The sequence below is a fragment of the Xyrauchen texanus genome, chromosome 37 (assembly GCF_025860055.1).
Source record: "Xyrauchen texanus isolate HMW12.3.18 chromosome 37, RBS_HiC_50CHRs, whole genome shotgun sequence".
Classification (NCBI taxonomy): domain Eukaryota; kingdom Metazoa; phylum Chordata; class Actinopteri; order Cypriniformes; family Catostomidae; genus Xyrauchen; species Xyrauchen texanus.
This window is the reverse complement of record NC_068312.1, coordinates 10,147,425-10,168,906: the sequence shown is the minus strand read 5'-3', so window position 1 is coordinate 10,168,906 and position 21,482 is coordinate 10,147,425. Positions and strand designations below refer to the sequence as shown.

The window sequence follows — 21,482 nt, the reverse complement described above, 5'->3', positions numbered from 1 at the left end:
ACAACTGACTCCTCTTTATTGCCTCTTTAAATGCTCATTAATGACCTTTTACATTGTAAACGGACGACAATGTAGTTATAACACAAAAGTTGCAGTTTTTTCTTCTTCAAAGTGTTACATGAAATTAGATGAATTGGTGTTAGCAATTACAGTCAGAAAATAAGTATTGTACCATTAAGGTATAAGTGAAAGTATATTTGTATTTAATAAGAAACATCATGAATATTTTGCACAAAAATAAAATAATCAGCGAATAACAAAAATATTTCAAAGATTTGTAATAAAGATTTATTATGCTAATAATCCTGATCATGACATTCAACAAAGAAATCAGAAATGTAGAGCCTAAGTGACATTAAGTATGATATATTCCATTAAGAAAACAAATACTACAAAAAGCTAATTGTGAGAAGCAGTACTTAAAGTCCCCTTCATAATATTTTACTTAAAGGGATTTTTCATGAAACATATTTGCTTTTCAAAACATTTTAAATTGGGGGAATCTTAAATAACAGTCGACACTGTTAAAATCAATAACTTTCCATTTGTGCAGAATCCACCATTTCTCTTTGGAGTCACCCAACAGCCAACACACACACTAGCATTTCAGCATTCACTAGATGATCCTGTTGACCACTTCCAAAACTTTAAAATCCTGTTATTGCACTTAAATCAAATCTATTAATAAAAAGGCATTGGACTTACCAAAAATATCAGTAAAGGCACAATCATTTAAAACAAAACCAGATCACCTCTATTCATAAAGTGCATGTATAGTGTTAGCATCACCAACCGTTTCCTATAGTTGCACTGAAGTCATTCAAGTTCAGAACAGAACAGAAATAAGAGTGTCAACATGACTACAATGGCACAACAAGCTAAAACAGTCAAAGTGAATCTCACAAAAACAGTCCAGAAATCTCCAGGTCATATTTCAGCCCAAAACCAAAACCAAAATATCAGGAAATTCAATTTTGTACAAAGAAAATTAATATTAATCGATAAATAAATAATTAAACCTTTAATTGATTTCATGACAATTAAGCATCCTTCTACACACACAATTGTCAGTAGCATATTATAAATTGTACAAATATTTTTGTAAATAGAATCATCCGAAACCTCATATTTGTTGTCCTGAATTTAATTTATGATGATTATAATTATATAATAAAAACATTGTATCTAGACAGGATGATTTTCATTACTGTATGCTGAGGATGGAAATTAAAATAAAAAATTTAAATTGGAAATTAAATCGTTTTTCACAATTTTTTTAAATACCAAGACAAAAATGTCACAACACAAAAATGTTTTAAAGTAGGTGTAATTTTCTTTATATAAATATTACATTTCTTATACTTTTCTTTTGATTTTGGGGTGAAATGACCTGAACCTGCATATTTCTTTGTAAGATTCATCCAGTAGGTAAAATAACCACCAATACGTGGGAGTGTGATTTGGGTTCAATACAAGTTAAGCTCAATCTACAGCATTTGCGGCATAATATTTAATACCACAAAAAATGATCTTGACTCGTTCCTCCTTTTCTTAAAAAAGCAAAAATTGAGGTTCCAGTGAGGCACTTACAATGGAAGTGAATGGGTGCCAATTTTTTAAACATTAAAATACTGTTTCAAAAGTATAGCCACAAGACATAAACAATATGTGTGTTAACATAGTTTTAGTGTGATAAAATCACCATTAAAATCGCTAACCTTTTCTGTGTGATGTTATAGCCAATTTTATAACTTCATTGCAATGACAATGTTGTCTACAAATCCTAAAATGACAATTTAAACAACATTACAGCTCAAATAATACATGAGTTTTAGCAGAAGAATTAATGCAAATGCTTTTATAAAATTATAAACTTCACATTTCTGCCTTTAAACCCTCCAAAAATTGGCCCCATTCACTTCCATTGTAAGTGCCTCACTGTGACCTCAATTTTTGCTTCTTTTTTTTTAAAGAAAAGGACAGACGAGTCAAAATAATTTTTGGTGGTTATCAACATTATGCCACAAAAGCTGTCAATTGAGCTTAACTTGTATTGACCCCGGATTATACCTTTAAATAATCTTAAAAGGGATTGTTCACCCAAAAATGAAAGTTCTTTCATTATTTACTCATCCTCATATCGCTCAAAGCCTGTTTGACTTTGTAAATACAGTAAGTATGTGAGTTGTATCAACTACTTTTAATGTGTTTTAATGTGTTATTTTTCCGTTTTGGTTCTTGACAGCGTGGAGTCACTATTCATTTTCATTTTATGGAAAAAAGCAGTGTGAAGATTTTTCATACAAGTTCATATGTGTTTGGAGCTACATGAGGGTGAGAAAATTTGACTACATTTGTATTTTTTGGGTGAACTATTCCTTTAAGAACCTGAACAATTCCAATATACTTGTAGCTGTTTATAAACAGGCCCAACAGTCTTTTAGATTTAAACATTCATTTATAAATTACCCATAACTCTTCATTAAAAAAAAAACATGATTATGGAATTTCTTAGGATTCTTGAATTTAATAAAGTATATATAATTTCCTCACTTTGATATGTATGCACTATTTGCATAGCACAAACACCATTAGTCCTCACTGGAGTTGTCAGAGTCGTCCCAGTCTACCTCCTCCCATGATGCTTTAGCTCTCTGTTCCCAGCTGCGTGCATGGGCCACGGTTGCCTGTGGCAGAAGAACCTCGCAGGCTGAAAGCCCTGATACGCGGTCCTCGAGGGCTGTTCCGTTCTCCCAATGGTCCTCCTCTGCATTATAAATGTGTACATACTTCATGCGACTGCCCTTATCGTGCGACCTTCCACCCAGGACGTATATGCATCCATCGAGAACGGCCATCCCTGGCTCTCCATGTCCAGCAGGCAATGGGCTCACCACAGACCACACATCTGCTGTTGGGTTGTAGCATGCCACCTATATAGAAAAAACAGAACTTCATCTTTGTGCTCAATCACTAGCTCTGCCTAGTGAGCTGCCTTGCTGTCCACTGTCTACATAGGCAGCTGCCTTCTAAGGCAACATCATAACCGAAATAGAACCTTGATATGTGACTAATTTGGAAAGCTCTTTATAGGCAGCAACTCCACACACTACATTTTTAGATGCTATGTATAACAGTTGTTTCTACCCTGATGGGGAGCTCAGTACCTTGAGGACGTCTCGTCGGTAACCGCACCCATCGTTGCTTCCTCCAATGACATAAGCCCGGCCATTCAGTGCTGCCAATCCATGCCAGGCGCGCTCCACCGGGCCCTCAGCACATATGCTCCAGTGATTGCCAGTGGGATCATAACAGTAGGTCTCCTTCAGATAGGCCATTCCCCGGCGACCACACGCTATGTAGATCTTCCCATCAATCACTACTCCAGCGTGGGCATATACCTGCAGACAGAAGTAGCTTGCACAAAGTCTTAAACAATATATCACTGCAGCTTTAACATACACCATGGAAGAAGAAAACTCAATTCTAATATTAAAAGACAAACTGATCTCACTAATTTGATGATACTGAACATACTGAACTGTGTGTTTTGGCCCATTGCTACACAGAGTTTAGATGCTATGTTTAAGAGTGATATTCTTTGGTATTTTCTTTACGTCTTAGGGATTTCTTTCATCATTTATCACCACCCAAGAAAGAAACAAGTCTGATCGCTTAGAAAAGTAATAGCACACTTCTCCTAAACAAGCTACACAATTTGAGGTATAATTCATATCCGAGGTATGATTACATGTTGATTTTGAAAAGTCCTTAAGTATGAGCAATAGTAATAGTGATAGTGATGCTTGTCTTAGCAAGTATAAATAACTAGAGATAACCAATGTAGTTAACTATCAGCTATAATGGATTTCAATTGCAATTCAATTCAAAAGTCTTCTGTAGCTCAGATTAAATCGGTCACCTCTCGTTTCAATGGTGCCACATATTCCCAAGTGTTGGTTTGAGGGTTGTAGCGCTCAACACAGTCCAATTCATTAGTGTAATCACGTCCTCCTATGGCGTAGATATATTTATCAACCACACAGACACAATGATCCGCATGCTGTTGTTGTAATGGTTCAATCGTACACCAGCTGTTGTGCCTAGGATCGTACCTGAGAGAAGAAATGAGAAGAAACTTTAATGAATGATGTCAAATAATATTAACGGATGCACCAAAACTTCTGCCACCAAATAAATGACAAAAATGACATTTGTTGTTTGATTCTCTATTTGAGTTTTATGTTCTTTTAAAAAAATATGGCAATTGTTTTATATATACAGTATATATACACACACTGGTGGCCAAAAGTTTAGAATAATGTACAGATTTTGCTCGTATAGAAAGAAATTGGTACTTTTGTTCACTAAAGTGGCATTCAACTGATCTCAATGTATAGTCAGGACATTAATAACGTGAAAAATGTATATTACAATTTGAAAAAAAAAAAATGTTCAGAACTCAAACTACTTCAAAGAGTTCTCATCCAAAAATCCTCCAACGCTTTGCAGATTCTTGACATTCTAGCTGTCAGTTTGTCCACATACTCAGGTGACATTTCACCCCACACTTCCTGTAGCACTTGCCAAAGATGTGACTGTCTTGTCAGGCACTTCTCACACACCTTACAGTCTAGCTGATCCCACAAAAGCTCAATGGGGTTAAGATCCATAACACTCTTTTCCAATTATCTGTTGTCCAATGTCTGTGTTTCTTTGCCCACTCTAACCTTTTATTTTTGTTTTTCTGTTTCAAAAGTGGCTTTTTCTTTGAAATAAGACCTGCACCCCTGAGTCTTCTCTTTACATGAAACTGGTGTTGAGCAGGTAGAATTCAATGAAGCTGTCAGCTGAGGACATGTGAGGCATCTATTTCTCAAACTAGAGACTCTGATGTACTTATCCTCTTGTTTAGTTGTACATCTGGACTTCCACATCTCTTTCTGTCCCTGTTAGAGCCAGTTGTCCTTTGTCTTTGAAGACTGTAGTGTACACCTTTGTATGAATTGTTTTTGGCAATTTCAAGCATTGTATATACTTCATTCCTCAAAACAATGATTGACTGATGAGTTTCTAGAGAAAGCGGTTTCTTTTTTGCCATCTTTGACCTAATATTGACCTTAAGACATGCCAGTCTATTGCATACTGTGGCAACTCAAAAACACAAACAAAGACAATGTTAAGCTTCATTTAATGAACCAAATAGCTTTCAACTGTGTTTGATATAATGGCAAGTGATGTTCTAGTAATAAATTAGCAATTTAGCATGATTACTCAAGAATAAGGTGTTTGAGTGTTGGCTGCTGGAAATGGGGCCTGTACAGATTTGATAAAAAAATGCCTTTTTTCAAATAGTGATGGTGCTGTTTTTTTACATCAATAATGTCCTGACTATACTTCGTGATCCACTTGAATGCCACTTTGTTGAATGCCACTTTGGTGAATTAATGTACCAATTTCCTTCCAAAACAGCTAAATCTGCACATTATTCCAAACCTTTGGCCACCAGTGTACATACATACATACAGTATTCTGCTCAGTTTGTATAAAGCAATAAAATATTGAAAATACTTTCAATAGCTTTCAATATTAAAAGTGATTTATAATTCCAACACCATTTTCAATTGTTTAAAAATTCTCACAGTTTGGACCAGCTGTACTGATATTGTTTTCTGTTTCAGCTAATAGTTTTCATTTGATGTGTAACTAAATGTAATGCTTTTCTTGGCTTCTTAAAATGTAAAACAAATCCTAGCAACCCAGCCAGTGTTAAATTAATTGGATATAAACTGTAAACAGGATATGTGTCTCTCTTTTCAAAACAAGACCTGCTGCTCTAGTCTCAACCAAACTGACATAACTGGTTCAGTTCATAAACAGCAACACTGTCTGTTTACAAAAGTAGCTTTACAAAACTAGGACATTTTGGACTGAATTTGTGTTGCTCTGGCTTTAATAGAAGTACAGAAATAAAATAAATGATCCTCATAATTTATTTAATCTCAAAACCACACCTTGACATGAAACGACTGGCATGCTTACTAATTTGTAGCTTTTCAGATGAACTTTTATAATCACTATATAAGATCTACATAGAATCATGGAGTTTAAATGGAACTGAAAAAGGACAAAATGTTTTCACTTTTACTGTGATAGCAATGAGATATGACTCAATCTGGATATGCATTAAAGGTAAATAACATCAGTATACAAATACAAGAGAGCATATGACTCATTTACATTTCTCATTGTTCACTATAGGACTGAATCTGCATGTGATCTTCATTAATATGATTCATCAAATTTGTATTAATTAATGTCTACTAAATCAGAATTAGTGAATTATGCAAAAGAGAAATTAAAGTGAATCTGGAGCATTTAAAACGGGTGCTGACACTTCTATAGAATAAGATAAACTTTTTCATAATGTTATTATAGCAAGATCTACTCATGCACAATATACATGTTAGGAGTGTTGTCATGATACCAACCTTTCGTAGTTGGCAGTGAAATTGTATGATTCTTTTATTGTCACTACACCATTATACAAGACAATTATGTGTGAAAAGCTTTGCAGCTATGCATGTAAATACAATAATTATAAGTACACTCAACAGAATAACAATGTACAGCATAACAATATGACAATGTACAGAATAACAATACACAGATGTCTACACGGTTTACATGTTACACAATACACATTACACAGTATAAAATCTGAACAGTTAGAGGCAATTGCATTGAACTGAATTAAGCACAGTGTAGAAGCACAGTATACATTGTTTACATAACGTGCTGTGATGTGTGGCATATACAATTTTGTTGCGATTCATTCTCAGATGTGCATGAAGGGGTAAATATTGAATCCAGTGAAATCCAATGAAAATAATGTTAATGTCCAAGGGTATGGAGTTGTTAGCAGTTCAGGAGTCTGATGGCCTGAGGGTAGAAGCTGCCTCTAAGCCTGCTGGTGCAGGCTCTGATGCTGCGGTACCGTCTGCCAGATGGTAGCAGTGAGAGCAGTCAATGTCTTAGATGGCTGGAGTCTCTGATGATCCTCTGTGCTTTCCTTACATATCGCCTGGTATAGATGTCCTGGAGGGAGGGAAGCTCACGTCCAATGACGTGCTGGGATGTCCGTACCACCCTCTGCCCCGCTTTGCTGTTGAGAGCAGTACTGTTCCCATACCAGATGATGATGCAGCCAGTCAGAATGCTCTCCAAAGTGCACATGTAGAATGATCTGAGGATGTTGTGACTCATTCCAAACTTCCTCAGTCATCTAAGGAATAAGAGCCACTGGTGCACCTTCTTCACTATGGCCTCTGTGTGGACGGACCATGTGAAGTCGTCAGAGATGTGAACTCAGAGGAATTTGAAGCTACTGATCCTCTCCACCGGTACTCCGTTGTTAGTGATGGGGCTGTGTTCTTTGTCCAGTCTCCTGAAGTCCATCACAAGCTCCTTGGTCTTGTTGACGTTGAGAGAGATGTTGTTCTCCTGGCACCAGTGTGTTAGGAAATGCACCTATTCTCTGTAGGCCGTCTCGCCATCATCTGTGATCAGGCCTACCACCGTTGTGTCATCTGCAAACTTGATGATAACTTTGGAGCTGTGTGTGGCCACATAGTCGTGGGTGTAGAGAGAGGGTACAGGAGTGGGCTGAGAATGCAGCCCTGTGGATCCCCAGTGTTGAAGGTCAGTGGAGTAGAGATGTTGTTGCCCATTCTGACCACCTGGCGTCTACCTGACAGGAAGTCCAGGATCCAGCTGCACAGCAAGCTGTTAAAGCCTAGAGCCTGGAGCTTAACGTCAAGCTTGGAGGACACTATGGTGTTGAATGCTGAACTGTAGTCCACAAACAGCATTCTCACATATGTGTTACTTTTGTCCAGGTGGGAGAGAGCAGTCTGTAGAGCATGGCAAGTGGAACGGTTGCCACGGTAAGCAAACTGTAGTGGATCTAGAAAGGCAGGTAGCAAAGAGCAAATGTTATCTCTGATTTGTCTCTCAAAGCATTTGCTGATTATAGGAGTCAGAGCAACAGGACGGCCATCATTTAAGCAGGTGATTTTAGTTTGCTTTGGTACTGGCACAACGGTGGATGTTCTGAAGCATGTGTGAACTGTTGACAGGGAGAGGGAGAGGTTGAAAATGTCCATGAAAACACCCGTTCGTTGGCCCGCGCATGCTTTGCATGAATGTTTACCCGTTTGAGAGATCAGGTTACATCCGCTACAGAGACAGTAAGTGGACTAACCTCTGCTGTGTCAGCCGTGGGAGCTCTCTCAGCATAGAAGGTGTTAAGCTTGTCTGGAAGACAGGCGGCAGTGTTTTTTTTGGAGTGTCTATACTTTTTGAACTCTGTGATGCTATTGTTTCCCTGCAATAAGCTTCTAGTGTAGCTGGGGTTAAACTGTAACTCCACTTTGTCCCTGTACTGACGTTTTGCTGCTCTGATGGTTTAACAGAGGGAATAACTGGCTTGATTTTGCTCCTCCTCATTCCCGGAATTAAAAGCAGAGGTCCGTGCATTTAGTGCTGCATGGACATCGATGTGAATCTAGGGTTTTCTGTTGGGGTAGATCCATATTGTTTTGTGGCACCATGTCTTCTATGCATTTCCAGATGAAACACTTTACAGAATCTGCGTAGACCTGCATGTCATCATCAGAGGTTGAGAGGAACATCTCCCAGTCCATGTAATTAAAACAGTCATGTAGAATAGAATCCGATTGGTCCGACCAGCACTGGATCGTTCTGAAGACAGGTTCTTCCTGTTTCAGTTTCTGCCTGTAAGCAGGCAGAAGCAGGATGGAAGAGTGGACCGATTTGCCGAATGTTTGGCGGGGGAAGGATTTTTTTTTTCCTAATTTGGAATGCCCAATTCCCAATGAGCTCTAAGTTCTCCTGGTGGTGTAGTGACTCGCCTCAATCCGGGTGGCCTCCGGGTCTGAGACCGTCAACCCGCGCATCTTTATCACGTGGCTTGTTGAGTGCATTACCAGGGAGACATAGCGCGTGTAGAGGCTTCACTCCATCAACCGCGGCATCCACATAGAACTCCCATTTTCCACATTTGAGGTCAAGGTAGGGTGGTCCAGACAAAGGGCTCCGATGCCGAGTTTGTAAAAGCAGCATCTGCGTTGACGAACTCAAAGTCTGGTTTGTGATGAGCGACATTTGAACCAATATTCAAAAGTGTTTGTCTGTCATAGGCAATAAGACAGATGACAAAACAATCAAAAAACTGCAGCGTTGAGTCGGACCTCGCGACATGGCTGCCATACTCGCCATCTTTTATCAAAACCCTTCGAAAAAATCCAAAACCCTTTTTTCTAGATACCAATTTGCACACCACAACAAATTTTAATACTAATTTGATAATTATGTAAGTACTGTTTCAAGAACTAATGTAATTATTCAAGACAAGTCAGTACTAAAACAAGAACAAAGCAACAAATGAAAAGCAATGAATAAAAGCTAATTAAATACAAAAGAACAAAAAAGGTCAATTAAGAAATCTGTGCTTTGTAAACAGCAGTTTTTAACAAAAGTATCAAGTATTCAAGTAATCAAGAATTAAATAAAATGTGACATAAAACCACTCGTCTTCCCCGTATGATTATAAAACATTTGACCTTTTAGGCACAAACATTTTTGTATTGCCCACAACGTTTATTGTGGTCATGGTAGTGCCACACTGTGTGCTGCTTCTCATCAGCAGGGACTGGGCATTTTGCTATAAAGACTTGAAGATGCAGACAAAAAAGAAAATAATAATACAAAAAATTATATCAGCAAATAAGCCAAAACTAGGCAGAATTGTAATCTTTTACATTTTACATTTATGCATTTGGCAGACGCTTTTATCCAAAGCGACTTACAGTGCACTTATTACATGGACAATCCCCCCGGAGCAACCTGGAGTTAAGTGCCTTGCTCAAGGACACAATGGTGGTGACTGTGGGGATCGAACCTACAACCTTCTGCTTACCAGTTCAGTGCTTTAGCCCATTACGCCACCACCACTCCATCTTTTAGCCAGACAAATGTGGAAGTGAAAGTTAGAACACTGTATTAAGTATTGAGAAATATTGGTTCATTCTGTGTTGTAATACTTTTGTTCAAAGAAAGAGAAATTATTTTCCACAGATGAGTATGTTCTGCATTTAACATGTTGGAAATGGTTCATAAAAAGCAACCAGTGTCTGTGTATAATCTGGGTGGTGACTGAAGGTCTGACGAGGACTGCAGTAACAGTTATTGCCAATTCAGTCTGGCCTCAAAGATCACAAATACTTCCACTACCTACACTATATTCATAATATATCAAATGCATATTCTGTGCATTTTAAGTGAATTTTAAAATTAAGTGAGTTTTTTTTCCACATTTTTTTTTTACTTTTATAAGGCTAAATCTCACAGCATGTTATTAGTCTTTCCTAAACCTCCCTGTTTTCTTGACCTTAGTCTTAGTAGGAAAAAGACCCAAGTTTTTGCACTAATGTCCCCCAAATGTCTCCAATTGAATGGTCATAAATCAAAAGTTACCAGAAGAGGTCCAGTTTTCTAGAAGAACTCTATCCATTAGCCTATCATGTGTAACAACAAATCAGTCATGAGTATGCCTATAACTGCTGTGTGTGCGCCTATAACTTAGTTAAATCGCCTCTCACATTAACTGTATTCACACCCATTTTCCTGTTTTTTTCCTTTTTTCCTGTCTTTGCATTTTGGAAAATGTTAAACCTTCAGTATAAACTTTTGTATTAATTTCAAACTCTGAGTGATTATTGGATTATTTTGGTCACTGATATGGATTTACAACAAATCTAATAACCTAATAACCACTCATTGGATTATATAGGATCATTGGATTATATTAGGCTCTAATTTGGATATACTGTCCAAGTCCAATAATCGCAAATACCAATTCCACATTAACAATTAGATGTATAGACTGCATATTTCAGCATATTGATTGAATTTTTATGTAACATACTGTACAGAAATAAATGAATAGAACAATAAATAAACAAATACAGATGATATATAAAGAGGCACTCAAAAGTCTGATTACACAAAAGAAAATGCTTCTATTTTGCATTTTCTAATGTAATATACTATATACTGTATATATATTTCATAACAAACAATATAATCAACAAAACATTTTACGTGAAAAGTTGAGTTCACAAATTGACTCAAAATGAAAGTTTGTGCAAAACCTGAAAATGTTATCCAGCAGGATATACAATTCTAGAACTACTTATTTCTATAGGTTTACTTTCCAGATCTAATGCCTGTGTAGTCTCACGTTTGGACCCCACTGTATATTAAAATTAACTAGAAAATGTTCTAACTAAATATAACACTAAAATAAATTAAGAAAAAAAAAAAAATGCAGCTAAATCACAACTAAACTGTCTTCTATCTCTTTCACTGTAATATATAAAATAAATATATATTTATTGTTTTACAATTATTATAAGTAGTTTTCAATAATAAAACATTGTCCATTTATACTCAGGGTGACTTACCGCCAGCATCGAGATTCAGCACGGAAACCACTTGAGTTCTTGTCTCCACCAACCAAGTAGACAAAGTTATTAAGCACCCCAATTCCCATGTTGGACATGCGAGGAGCCCGATCTGCAGTGAGACTACGCCACTCCCCCCAGGAGGGCTGGAACACCTGGAAGCGCTCTTCATTGTCCGCAAGTGCACTGGATGAATACATGCCGCCAAAGCCCAGAATACATTGGGTGCTGCAGCGTGGCTGAGTAAGTGGGGTTTGCATCACCGGCTGCCATAGCTCCTGACTGTGGTAACGCAGAGCAGCGGCCACACAGTCCCGCAGTGAGCACTGTTTTAATCGACTATGCAAACGCTGTAGGACGTGCTTCTCCATCAGGCAGAACCGCACCGCTTCCAACATCCGCAATGGATCCTGATCACATGAGGAGTTGACGTTATAACCATCAATTTCTTTTGGAATCATTTCCAAAGATTAAAGGAATAGTTTACAAAAAAGGAGAATTTTTTAAGAGTTTACTAGTTGCTCTTTTACATGTAATTACAATGAATGGGAACTGGAATTTAAAAGTTTCAAAAAGGCAGCAAAAACACTAAAAAAGTATAATAAAAGCAGTCCATGCAACTCATGCACTAGTTTTACAAGTATTCTGAAGCCACATGATAGCTTTGGGATAGAAACATTGAAGACATTCATGAGAGTTCATGAGAGAAGTAGCTATGTCAGATTCATGAATGAATCGTTCTTTGTAGTCTGAACATTGTATTGAATCACTGATCTAGTTTACAAAATTGGTCTGAACGATTCATTCCCAAATTGAAGAGTAAACATGTCACTGGAGGGAAGCTTATCTGTTGACTTGCACAAAATATTTTTTGCCTTCTGAGGACTTGGAATATAGCAAACAAGTGTAATGGACCACTTTTGTGATGCTTTTGCGTCCTTATGGAAGCTAGAAAGCCTCAGTCACCATTTATTGTACTGCATGGAAAAGTGACCAGCTAAGTCCTCAAAATTGCTCCGTTTGTGTTCCATAGATAAAAAGAAAGTCATAAAGATTTGGAACAAAATGAGGGTTGTGAATCCATGCTTTTGGGTGGACTGTTCCTTTAAAACATATATTTAGAAAACGAATCTCTTTCTCACCTGTAAGCACACCTGGTCCTTCTCCACCTGATCAGGTGTGTAATGGTAATGCAGGGCTGCTTCAAACACCTCATTCTCTGAGCTCACCTCCAGCTCATTGCTGGACAGAATGCTCAGAACTTTTTCTGCAGGTAGTTTCCGATATACTGGTGTACGTGAGAACGTCTGGATATTTTTGAGGAGATAGGAGCGAATTTTCTCCCCGAGCTGATTCAGGCCATAGATGTCAGCTAGCTTCTCCACCTCAAGGATGTTTTCATCATCCAGCCAGGAAAACAGGAAGTCACAGCAGAAGCCAATCACATCTTGCATCTGGTTATTACAATGAGGGACAGGCGAAGGAATATCACTATTTCTCAGCCTAAATCCACTTTACATTACATACAATTGGATTTTAGGGTTACTCGCACGAAATCTGTGAAGAACAGATTCAAATGTCATTTCAAGTCATTTATTTATATAAGTATATACATATAAGCTAATATTCAAAGCAAAGAGTCAATAAATAGAAAAGGAAAAAAACAGGTTCAAAAATGTAAATTAATTAAGATTAGCACTGTCGATTTAATGCATTTATTTAGTGCGAATAATGATGTAAAAATTATGCGTTACAAAAGAATTAACGCAATTATTCATGCTCCCTGACCTGTATGTAAATTCTGTACTAAATGTATGTATTTTCCTACTATTGGAGCTATTCAAGCTTGAAGTAGCCTACATGTAACTTTGTGCTTTTACGAGCTGCTTCAGCAGGAGGCAGTAAGTGCGCCTCAACAAACCTCACAAGCAGCGCAGCCACAGAATAAAGGCCAGTAAAACAGGATGCGTTCTTGTCAGCTGGACAAAGCTTAAAATAATGCAAGGATCTCGAGACACGATTTTCAAAGTTTCAAATAGGGATGCCACGATTATACGGTTTTACTATTAACCGCGGTTTTATGTAAAAGTTAATTTAATAGTACGAATTTAGAATCCACGGTTAAAAACCATGCAATTCTTTATATACACATGGCAAAGATATTATATATAATGTACTGTATAAATACATCAAATAAAAGAGTTATTCTTAAGACTTTGTAAGATTAAATGTGATAAACTCTTGTGCATGTGTGGGTACTGGAGCTGTAGCAATGGTTACAGACGGTGTCCGTATGGCGCTTGGCCAGGTGTTGCAGACTGAACTTGAAACTTGGGGTACAACACACAAACTCTAAAATATGAACTAATTTCCATCAAAAAACTTAAATCGGCTGATTGGGAGCATTCAAATGACTGACTGAGGACGGTGGACATAAATGATGTAGACCGAAGTCATAGAAAGACACACATTCTACAAATAGGACAGGATGCTCCACTAGTCGTGCAACATCAAACTAGCAAGCTTAAAATGTTATAGTGATGAATTCAAAGGTGCAACTGTTGTAATGTTTAAGCGTGCTGACAGCGCACGGTGCATTGCGTGTAGTTACTATCAGCGAGTAAACTTTTAAAAGTTGCGTCTTAAATCGTCGTCTTTATTTAAAGCAATGCTTGTATATATTCACCGCATTAAATGTAAATTGTAGTCATTGTCGGACTTTAAATTGCCTGCTGTAAGCAATGTTCCCATTATTATGCATAGTCCACAGTATTATTCGTAAGGTGTTGTGGACAGTATTTTTATAGCGTCTGTTGCCGATTCTTTATCGATTCTTTTACCTATTTATATTGGGGTTGCATGGACAGATTGCTTTAATAAAGTGTTGCAGAAGAAAAAAAGTGTTGGAAGCTGTGAACTAGGCTACATGTTGTGCTCCTACAATAATCTTACATTTACACACTTTTGAAACACTGCGGTTACATTGAAGCACATCACTGAGCTCGGGACGCACATGAGAGGTGTCGTGCCCTAGATTAGAGCATCTCTTATTATATACCTCCTATTTATTTTTGTGTATTAATCAGTTTTCTTATTGTAGGGCTGCTCTTAGTGTCCACATATCCCCCAGAAATAAGTCCACAAAGACATTCAATTGTGATACGAAATGAAATTCTTTTTTTGCATCAATGCTGTTGTGTAATAAGGAAAATTGCAAATAACCCTAAAAAACGATTAACCACTGCATCCCTAGTTTCAACTACTTTTAACTTGACACAGTGTCCTAAAATGTGGGGTGTATGACACTGACAACCAGTGAGACGTTCCAAAAGCGTACATTAGATGCATTTGTTAAAACATATAAAAATAGCACAGAAAGAACGCAAGAATGCATCCTGTGTTCAACAAATTCAACTGTAAAACGGATTACTGTCCACTGAAGGGTTGCTCAATGATATGGAAATAAAACAAACAATATTTTCTTCTAAAGCCACTTTTTATATTGTCAAATCAATGTTTTACTCATCTGCTACTGTAATATATCTGAATCTGAATATCTCAATTATTTTACTTATTGTAGACCCTTTACAGTATATTATCATTTCAATAATTTATATTATTACATGTTGTTTATATTGAATGAAATTGATTTAGGGGCATTCACTGAAAATATTGATACTATTTGTGATTGACACAATTAATGAATTGTCATGTAAAACAATGAAAATATTTTTTTTTTCACAATCATATATCCAGGGCTGTAAAGTAATTGAGTAAAAATACTTAAGTATTCTTTTTTGGAATTTGTACTTTACTCGAGTGCAATTTAATCTGTATTTTTACTTAATTATTTAATTATTTCCAAAGAAAAGAATAGTACTTTTTACTCCTTACAATTTTATTTACACTTGAAAATTACTCACAACATTTTTGGAGATCATTTTCTTTTGTCTTACTGGATTAAAGCTGACTTTTCACTGCATCCGACTAACGACAGATCAGAGATCAGTCATTTGAAATGTTCAAATGAGTGTTGCACGGCTGTGTGGAGTTCTGACCGTCTACAGAGGCGGAATTTCAGACCTGACCTGAGCTTCGGATTCGTTGAAATATTTGTGCTAAATTATTATTGTTGTTCTTGTTGCTATAGGCAACTATTAATTATAATAATAACTATGAAACCAGCAATGATATTGATAATAATAATGGAATCCGAATAAATATTAATTATGAATTTGACTGAATTCATCCAACAGCAATGTTTGGCAGCAAACCTCAGAAAACAATTCACAAACCAACAACATTACAAATGTCTTAAATGCTTATTTTGATTTTATTTGAATCTTTCTTCATGAATTGCTCTGACATCGCAATTCACGAGTGCCTTCTCCCATGAAACGAACATTGCGTGACTGTGTCAAAGTGATTTTCCAAAATAAAATTATATAATTCATTACACGTCTCAGGACAGTTCCAGTTCCATAGTGTCATAAAAAGCAAATGTGAGATGAAAAACTATTTCTGAAACAACCATGTCATTTTGCGATACTTCTATGACACCTTTGGCTCACCAGTCGACTCGCATGCTCCTCAGGACTCATACCCTGACCGTTTGTATCACCACGTGCAATGCTCTATAAGATGAGCTACCGTGCAACTTGATCACATTGAACAAGCTTGTAAATGTAGTTGATTATGTAATGCAACTGTTGGGATGTTTTCCTTTACAAGTCATGCGCTATAGTAAATTATATGTCATAATACAGAATTGTGTGAGGAACAGAGCAAAAATTACATGCTTATGAACTAATAATCAGCTGTTTTACTCGTGATCTGAGATAAAAGTAATTGTTTTAGAGCCTCTTGTGTTCATTCCACCAGGACATTGCTGTGTTATGTACAACAGGCCACATAAAAATCATTATGCAATTTTGTTTTTTATTGTAACATGATTCTATGACCAGGTTGCGAATGCCACTGGAGGAGAAATATGTCAGTCATCAGAGACTTAACAAACCAATCAAATTGAACAACATCCTCTCTTACTTAAGTACAATTTAATGTGAATGCTTTTTTATTTTCACTCAGGTATGTTTTCGGCTAGACACCATACTTTCACTTAAGTATCATTTCTGAGTACTTTTTACACCCCTGCATTTAACCAACATCATTCATTTGACTAAAAAGGTGTCTGTCATATGCATGTACTGTAGAGTGTTTTAATCACCGCTATTATATCCTCTCAGACTGACCTGTAGAAGGGTCGCTGCACACAACACCTCCTGCACTGTGTCCAGGTCCAGCTCCAGCTCAGAGGTGTAGATGAAGTCCAGAAGTTTAGTCATTGCTGTGTATGTGACTCCATGAACAGGGATCTCAGTTTGCTGCATCTCCCGCAAACCTCCAGCAAACATTCCCCTAAACACACAGAGAGCCATATCATTTGAAAGTTACAGATAAAACACAACAGGAATTAACAGGATTATGAGAGCACAAAGGGGTCCATACAACTAAAATTTTTGGACATTAAATTCAGTTGAAATCGTCAAATCTTTACAATGCAACACTGAGCTTTACAGTAATCAAAGTGAAAAATTATAATTGACAAAGTACTTTTGGCAAGTTGTCATCCACGGTGAGACATGCCGTACTCCAAAATAATCTTAAACTATTTTATGATTATACATGCTGATTATAGCGTGCAGAAGTCAGACGTTTATATACACCTTAGCCAAATACATTTAAACTCAGTTTTTCACAATTCCTGTTCCAATTTAATTGTAGAAAACATTGCCTGTCTTAGTTCAGTTAGGATCACTACTTTATTTTAAGTATGTGAAATGTCAGTAGAGAGAATGAAATAGTAGAGAGAATTATTTATTTCAGCTTTTATTTATTTCTTCACATTCCCAGTGGGTCAGAAGTTTACATACACTTTGTTAGCATTTGGTAGCATTGCCTTTAAATTGTTTAACTTGGGTCAAATGTTTTGGGTAGCTTTCCACTAGCTTCTCACAAAAAGTTGCTGGAATTTTGCCCCATTCCTCCAGACAGAACTGGTGTAATTGAGACAGGTTTGTAGGCCTCCTTGCTCGCATACACTTTTCAATTCTGCCCACAAATTTCTATGGGATTGAGGGCTTTTTGATGGTCACTCCAATACTTTGACTTTGTTGTCCTTAAGCCATTGTACCGCAACTTTGGAGGTATGCTTGGGGTCATTGTCCATTTGGAAGACCCATTTGTGACAGAGCTTTTACTTCATGGCTGATGTCTTGAGATACTGCTTCAAAATACCACATAATTTTCCTTCCTCATGATGCCATCCATTTTGTGAAATGCACCAGTCCCGTCTGCAGCACAACACCCCCACAACATGATGCTGCCACCCCCATGCTTCACGGTTGGGATGGTGTTCTTCGGCTTGCATGCCTCATCCTTTTTGTTCCAAACATAACAATGGTCATTATTGCCAAACTGTTAAAAAAAAAAATCATTAGACCAGAGGACATTTATCCTCTGGTCTAATGACGATTAAAGATCGTACATTAAAGTACGATCTTTATCCCTATGTGCACTTGCAAACTGTAGTCTGGCTTTTTATGGCAGTTTTGGAGCAGTGGCTTCTTCCTTACATAGCAGCCTTTCAGGTTATGTCGATATATCCGGCCACAGAGTCCATTCCACTGCCGTTGCCAGCGTTCCCAGTCACAGAGGACGTTCCCCTACTGCTGCCAGTGCTCCTGGCCACGGAGGCATTCCATTACCCTGCTGCTGCCAGTTTTCTCTGCCACAGAGGCCACTACCCTGCCAGCAGCTCTCCAAGCCCTGGTCAAGTAGGTTGCTAGTCCAGTGGATCTTACCATGTCATATCTGGCTACTACCCTCCTGTGTGTTTGGGCAGCTTATGTTTCCATATGCTCACCCCAGCACTGGTGCCGACCCTTTGTCAGTGGCCAGCGCCCAGTCTGACCCTTCGTCAGCACCCGGCACCAGTCTGACCCCATGCCAGTGGTCAGCGCCCAGTCTGACCCTTTGCCAGCAGCCACCATGGCCCAGTCTGTCCTGTTCTCTGCGGTCGCCAGCGAGACTATTCAGTTCCTTTCTGCCTCCCTGCCTGACCTCATCCCGGTCCTCAAGCCTCCTGCCTGGCTACTAGACCCCACCCCCTACCTCAAGCCTCCTCCCTGGCCACTGGACCCCACCCCATTCCTCAAACTTCCTCCCTGGCCGCTGGATCACACCCTCTACCTGGATCCTCCTCCCAGACTCCGCCCACTTTCTTAAGCCTTCCCCCTGGTTTCCGCCATTAAAATCATGTCCATGGACATTCTTATTTTGTATTCTTTTTTGTTTTAATTACCAATGTCTTGCTGCTGTTTTTGGTATTGTTTGTATTGTTGTACACTGGAAGCTCCTGTCACCAAGACAAATTCCTTGTATGTGTAAGCATACTTGGCAATAAAGCTGATTCTGATTCTGATTTTATGCATCAACTACCCACATATAAAGTGTGTGACATAAAAAAACTTGCTTAATTATCAGCAATTATAAATAACAGTTTCACTATTCATTACATATTTCCTCTTGTAATTACAATCAACATCATGATAGTCTTCCATACCTGAAATAATCACATGAAGCTGCTAGAAGGATACGGTGAGCTTGAATGGGCTTATCTTCTACCATAAGAACCACATCAAACAGAATTCCCCCTTGTCGCAGCATCAGGAGCCCCTCCAGCAGTCCCTGTGAATGACCATTGCTGTAATATTTCTGTCTGGGACAGGGCTGAGCAGAGCAAATGGCCCCTCGCCCTCCAGTTGTGCAGGAGACCAAGTCATTAGCCATCTTGACTCAAAGACGCGAGGAGGAATGAACCTGCTCACATTTTGTTTGCACTTCCACACTGCTGGTAAATGCGAAAGAGAGAGTCATTTATATAGAACATCTCTTGTATATACAGGATACAAAGTAACTACTGATTGTCAGAGCAACCACATATAAACAAGAACTAGGTCAAAGCATTTATGTTAATTATAAAATATAATAAAAACAAACTCTGGGGCTTTCAGAGGGAAATGCCTGTCTTGGACTCAAAAGAGAAAGTGAAAATGGGTGGTTGACACAAAATACTTGGGAAGTCGACAAGCTATACTACATCTAAAACTATTTAAAAAAGCATTTTGCTATTTGCTTTGCTAATTGAGAGACTATATGGAGTTATTGTACTCTAAACATGTAGTTTTCATACAGCAGAGCCATTTGAAATGATCTAGCAAGGCAAACTATGATTACATATGGTGTAAAACTTAAAATAAATAGTAACCAGGTCTTAAGACATACTGTACACTTTCGCTTATGCATTAAATTATTAATTTTAACCTAAAACGTCTGTAGACACTAACATCATGCCGAGATGTTTTTTTTTTGTCAATTATATATATTTTTAAATATTCATATTCTGTTTATTTTAAATATAGAAGACGATCACAAAACGCAACAGTTCGGATAAATACAATGGCAAATTACAAGCAAACACAACAAAGTTTTTTTTCCACACCAAAGCTGCAGTATGTGATCGATGCATAAACACAGAATGTCAACAATACATTTTGTCGCTTTACCACACCAAATATATAAAGACGAAACTTTCACCGGAAACGGTTAACAGAAGCTTGTGTCTGTCTGATGACAGCTGTCACTCTGCTAATGATCATATATTGATGAAGATGCAGGAGCGTGTTTGTTTTCTGATCGCCCAGCTGACTTGCACCGTGACGTCACTCCAGCCGCACCCACACGCTTCCGGCACGGAGCAAAACAAATGACGCCAGCAACCGCTGTCAAAAGAAAAGGGCACGTGCGCATCTTCAACTTGTATTTTTTTTTCTCTTTACAATATTCATTCAATTTCAAATTATTATTATTAATGTATCCATGCACAGTAGAAAATAGAAATTTATGAGGCACGCAATAGGAAATTGGAAACTTTGATTTTGAAATATGGCAGTTCTGTTTTAATTTCAGCTATGGCAGTTGCATTGGTGCGATGTGAAGGATAAATAAAAGAATGTAAGCCTTCCCTCTGCTATAAATAATGTCCGTTATACAAACAAACACACCTTGAAATAAACAAATCTAGCATCTTATTTCACATTCAACTATTAATTAACCTTTAACACAATGCATAACCACAGTAGATTGACAGATACACAGAAATGTTAAAGGATTAAAAAACAAAAAAAATTATTGATTGGTTTATTTCTATAGAAACAGTACAAAAACACGATTTCAGCACGAAAAAAAAAAATGAAAAACTACATAAAGCAAGCAATATAAACAATATATTTGGCTAAAGAAATATTAATGGTTGCTCCCAACCCTGGTAACTTATAGAATAAAAGATTAGACCAAACATTAATTGAGAATTAAAAATGAGTACACCTCTGGTTTCTTGTAAAGCAGTGTTTAACCAGTATTATGAAAGATTTTATGTCTGTCACTGATTTTGTTGGGAACAATTCACAGAAAAAACCCTTTGCCCCTGAGTTGTTCTGCTATAGTCAACCCTACAGTTACCATTTGCTGTGCTCCTACCTGTGGGGTTTTATTGTGGAGACATTTATACACCAATTTTATGTATGACAAATTTATAAAAATTTTAAAACTAAGAAAATGTTTGTATTAATTATTGCAGTGATGCACATGTTTGGTTTATTGTCCATGATTTTTAAAGCCTGATTGTTAAATGACATTATAAGATATTTCAATGATAGTTTGATAATTCACCCAAAGAAGAAAATTATCTCGATTACTCACCCTCCTGCCATCCCACATGTGATTAACTTTCTTTCTTCTGCAGAAAACATATGAAGATTTTTAGAAGACTATCTCAGCTCTGTAGGTTCTCACAATGCAAGTGAATTTGACCTG

General features: G+C 37.5%; 1 protein-coding gene across 3 annotated transcripts; it reads right to left on the bottom strand.

Moving 5' to 3' along the window:
- LOC127631123 (kelch-like protein 22) lies at positions 1-20,338 on the bottom strand. 3 transcript variants are annotated; one of them, XM_052109117.1, is made up of 8 exons: positions 20,205-20,338; positions 19,171-19,455; positions 16,799-16,964; positions 12,689-13,000; positions 11,547-11,956; positions 3,923-4,115; positions 3,168-3,401; positions 1-2,933 (listed from the first exon to the last, which is right to left on the bottom strand). In XM_052109117.1, exons 2-8 carry the CDS (start codon positions 19,395-19,397, stop codon positions 2,592-2,594), a joined length of 1,884 nt encoding a protein of 627 aa, XP_051965077.1. In that variant the 5' UTR covers positions 19,398-19,455; positions 20,205-20,338; the 3' UTR covers positions 1-2,591. The 3 variants fall into 3 exon arrangements, with proteins under 3 accessions (XP_051965077.1, XP_051965078.1, XP_051965079.1); XM_052109118.1 differs by having other exon boundaries at positions 19,171-19,458; positions 20,179-20,323; XM_052109119.1 differs by having other exon boundaries at positions 19,171-19,458; positions 20,205-20,322.
- Between the last annotated feature and the right edge of the window lie 1,144 nt (positions 20,339-21,482).

What these genes read in the sequence shown, in the direction of transcription:
- LOC127631123 (XM_052109117.1), bottom strand. Translation starts at nt 19,397, where the DNA reads ATGGCTAATGACTTGGTCTCCTGCACAACTGGAGGGCGAGGGGCCATT. An exon ending in AGGACCAGGTGTGCTTACAG is followed by an intron (nt 11,957 to 12,688) that starts GTGAGAAAGAGA and finishes TCATGTGATCAG; the next exon opens with GATCCATTGCGGATGTTGGA. An exon ending in GCTGAATCTCGATGCTGGCG is followed by an intron (nt 4,116 to 11,546) that starts GTAAGTCACCCT and finishes TTCTTCTCTCAG; the next exon opens with GTACGATCCTAGGCACAACA.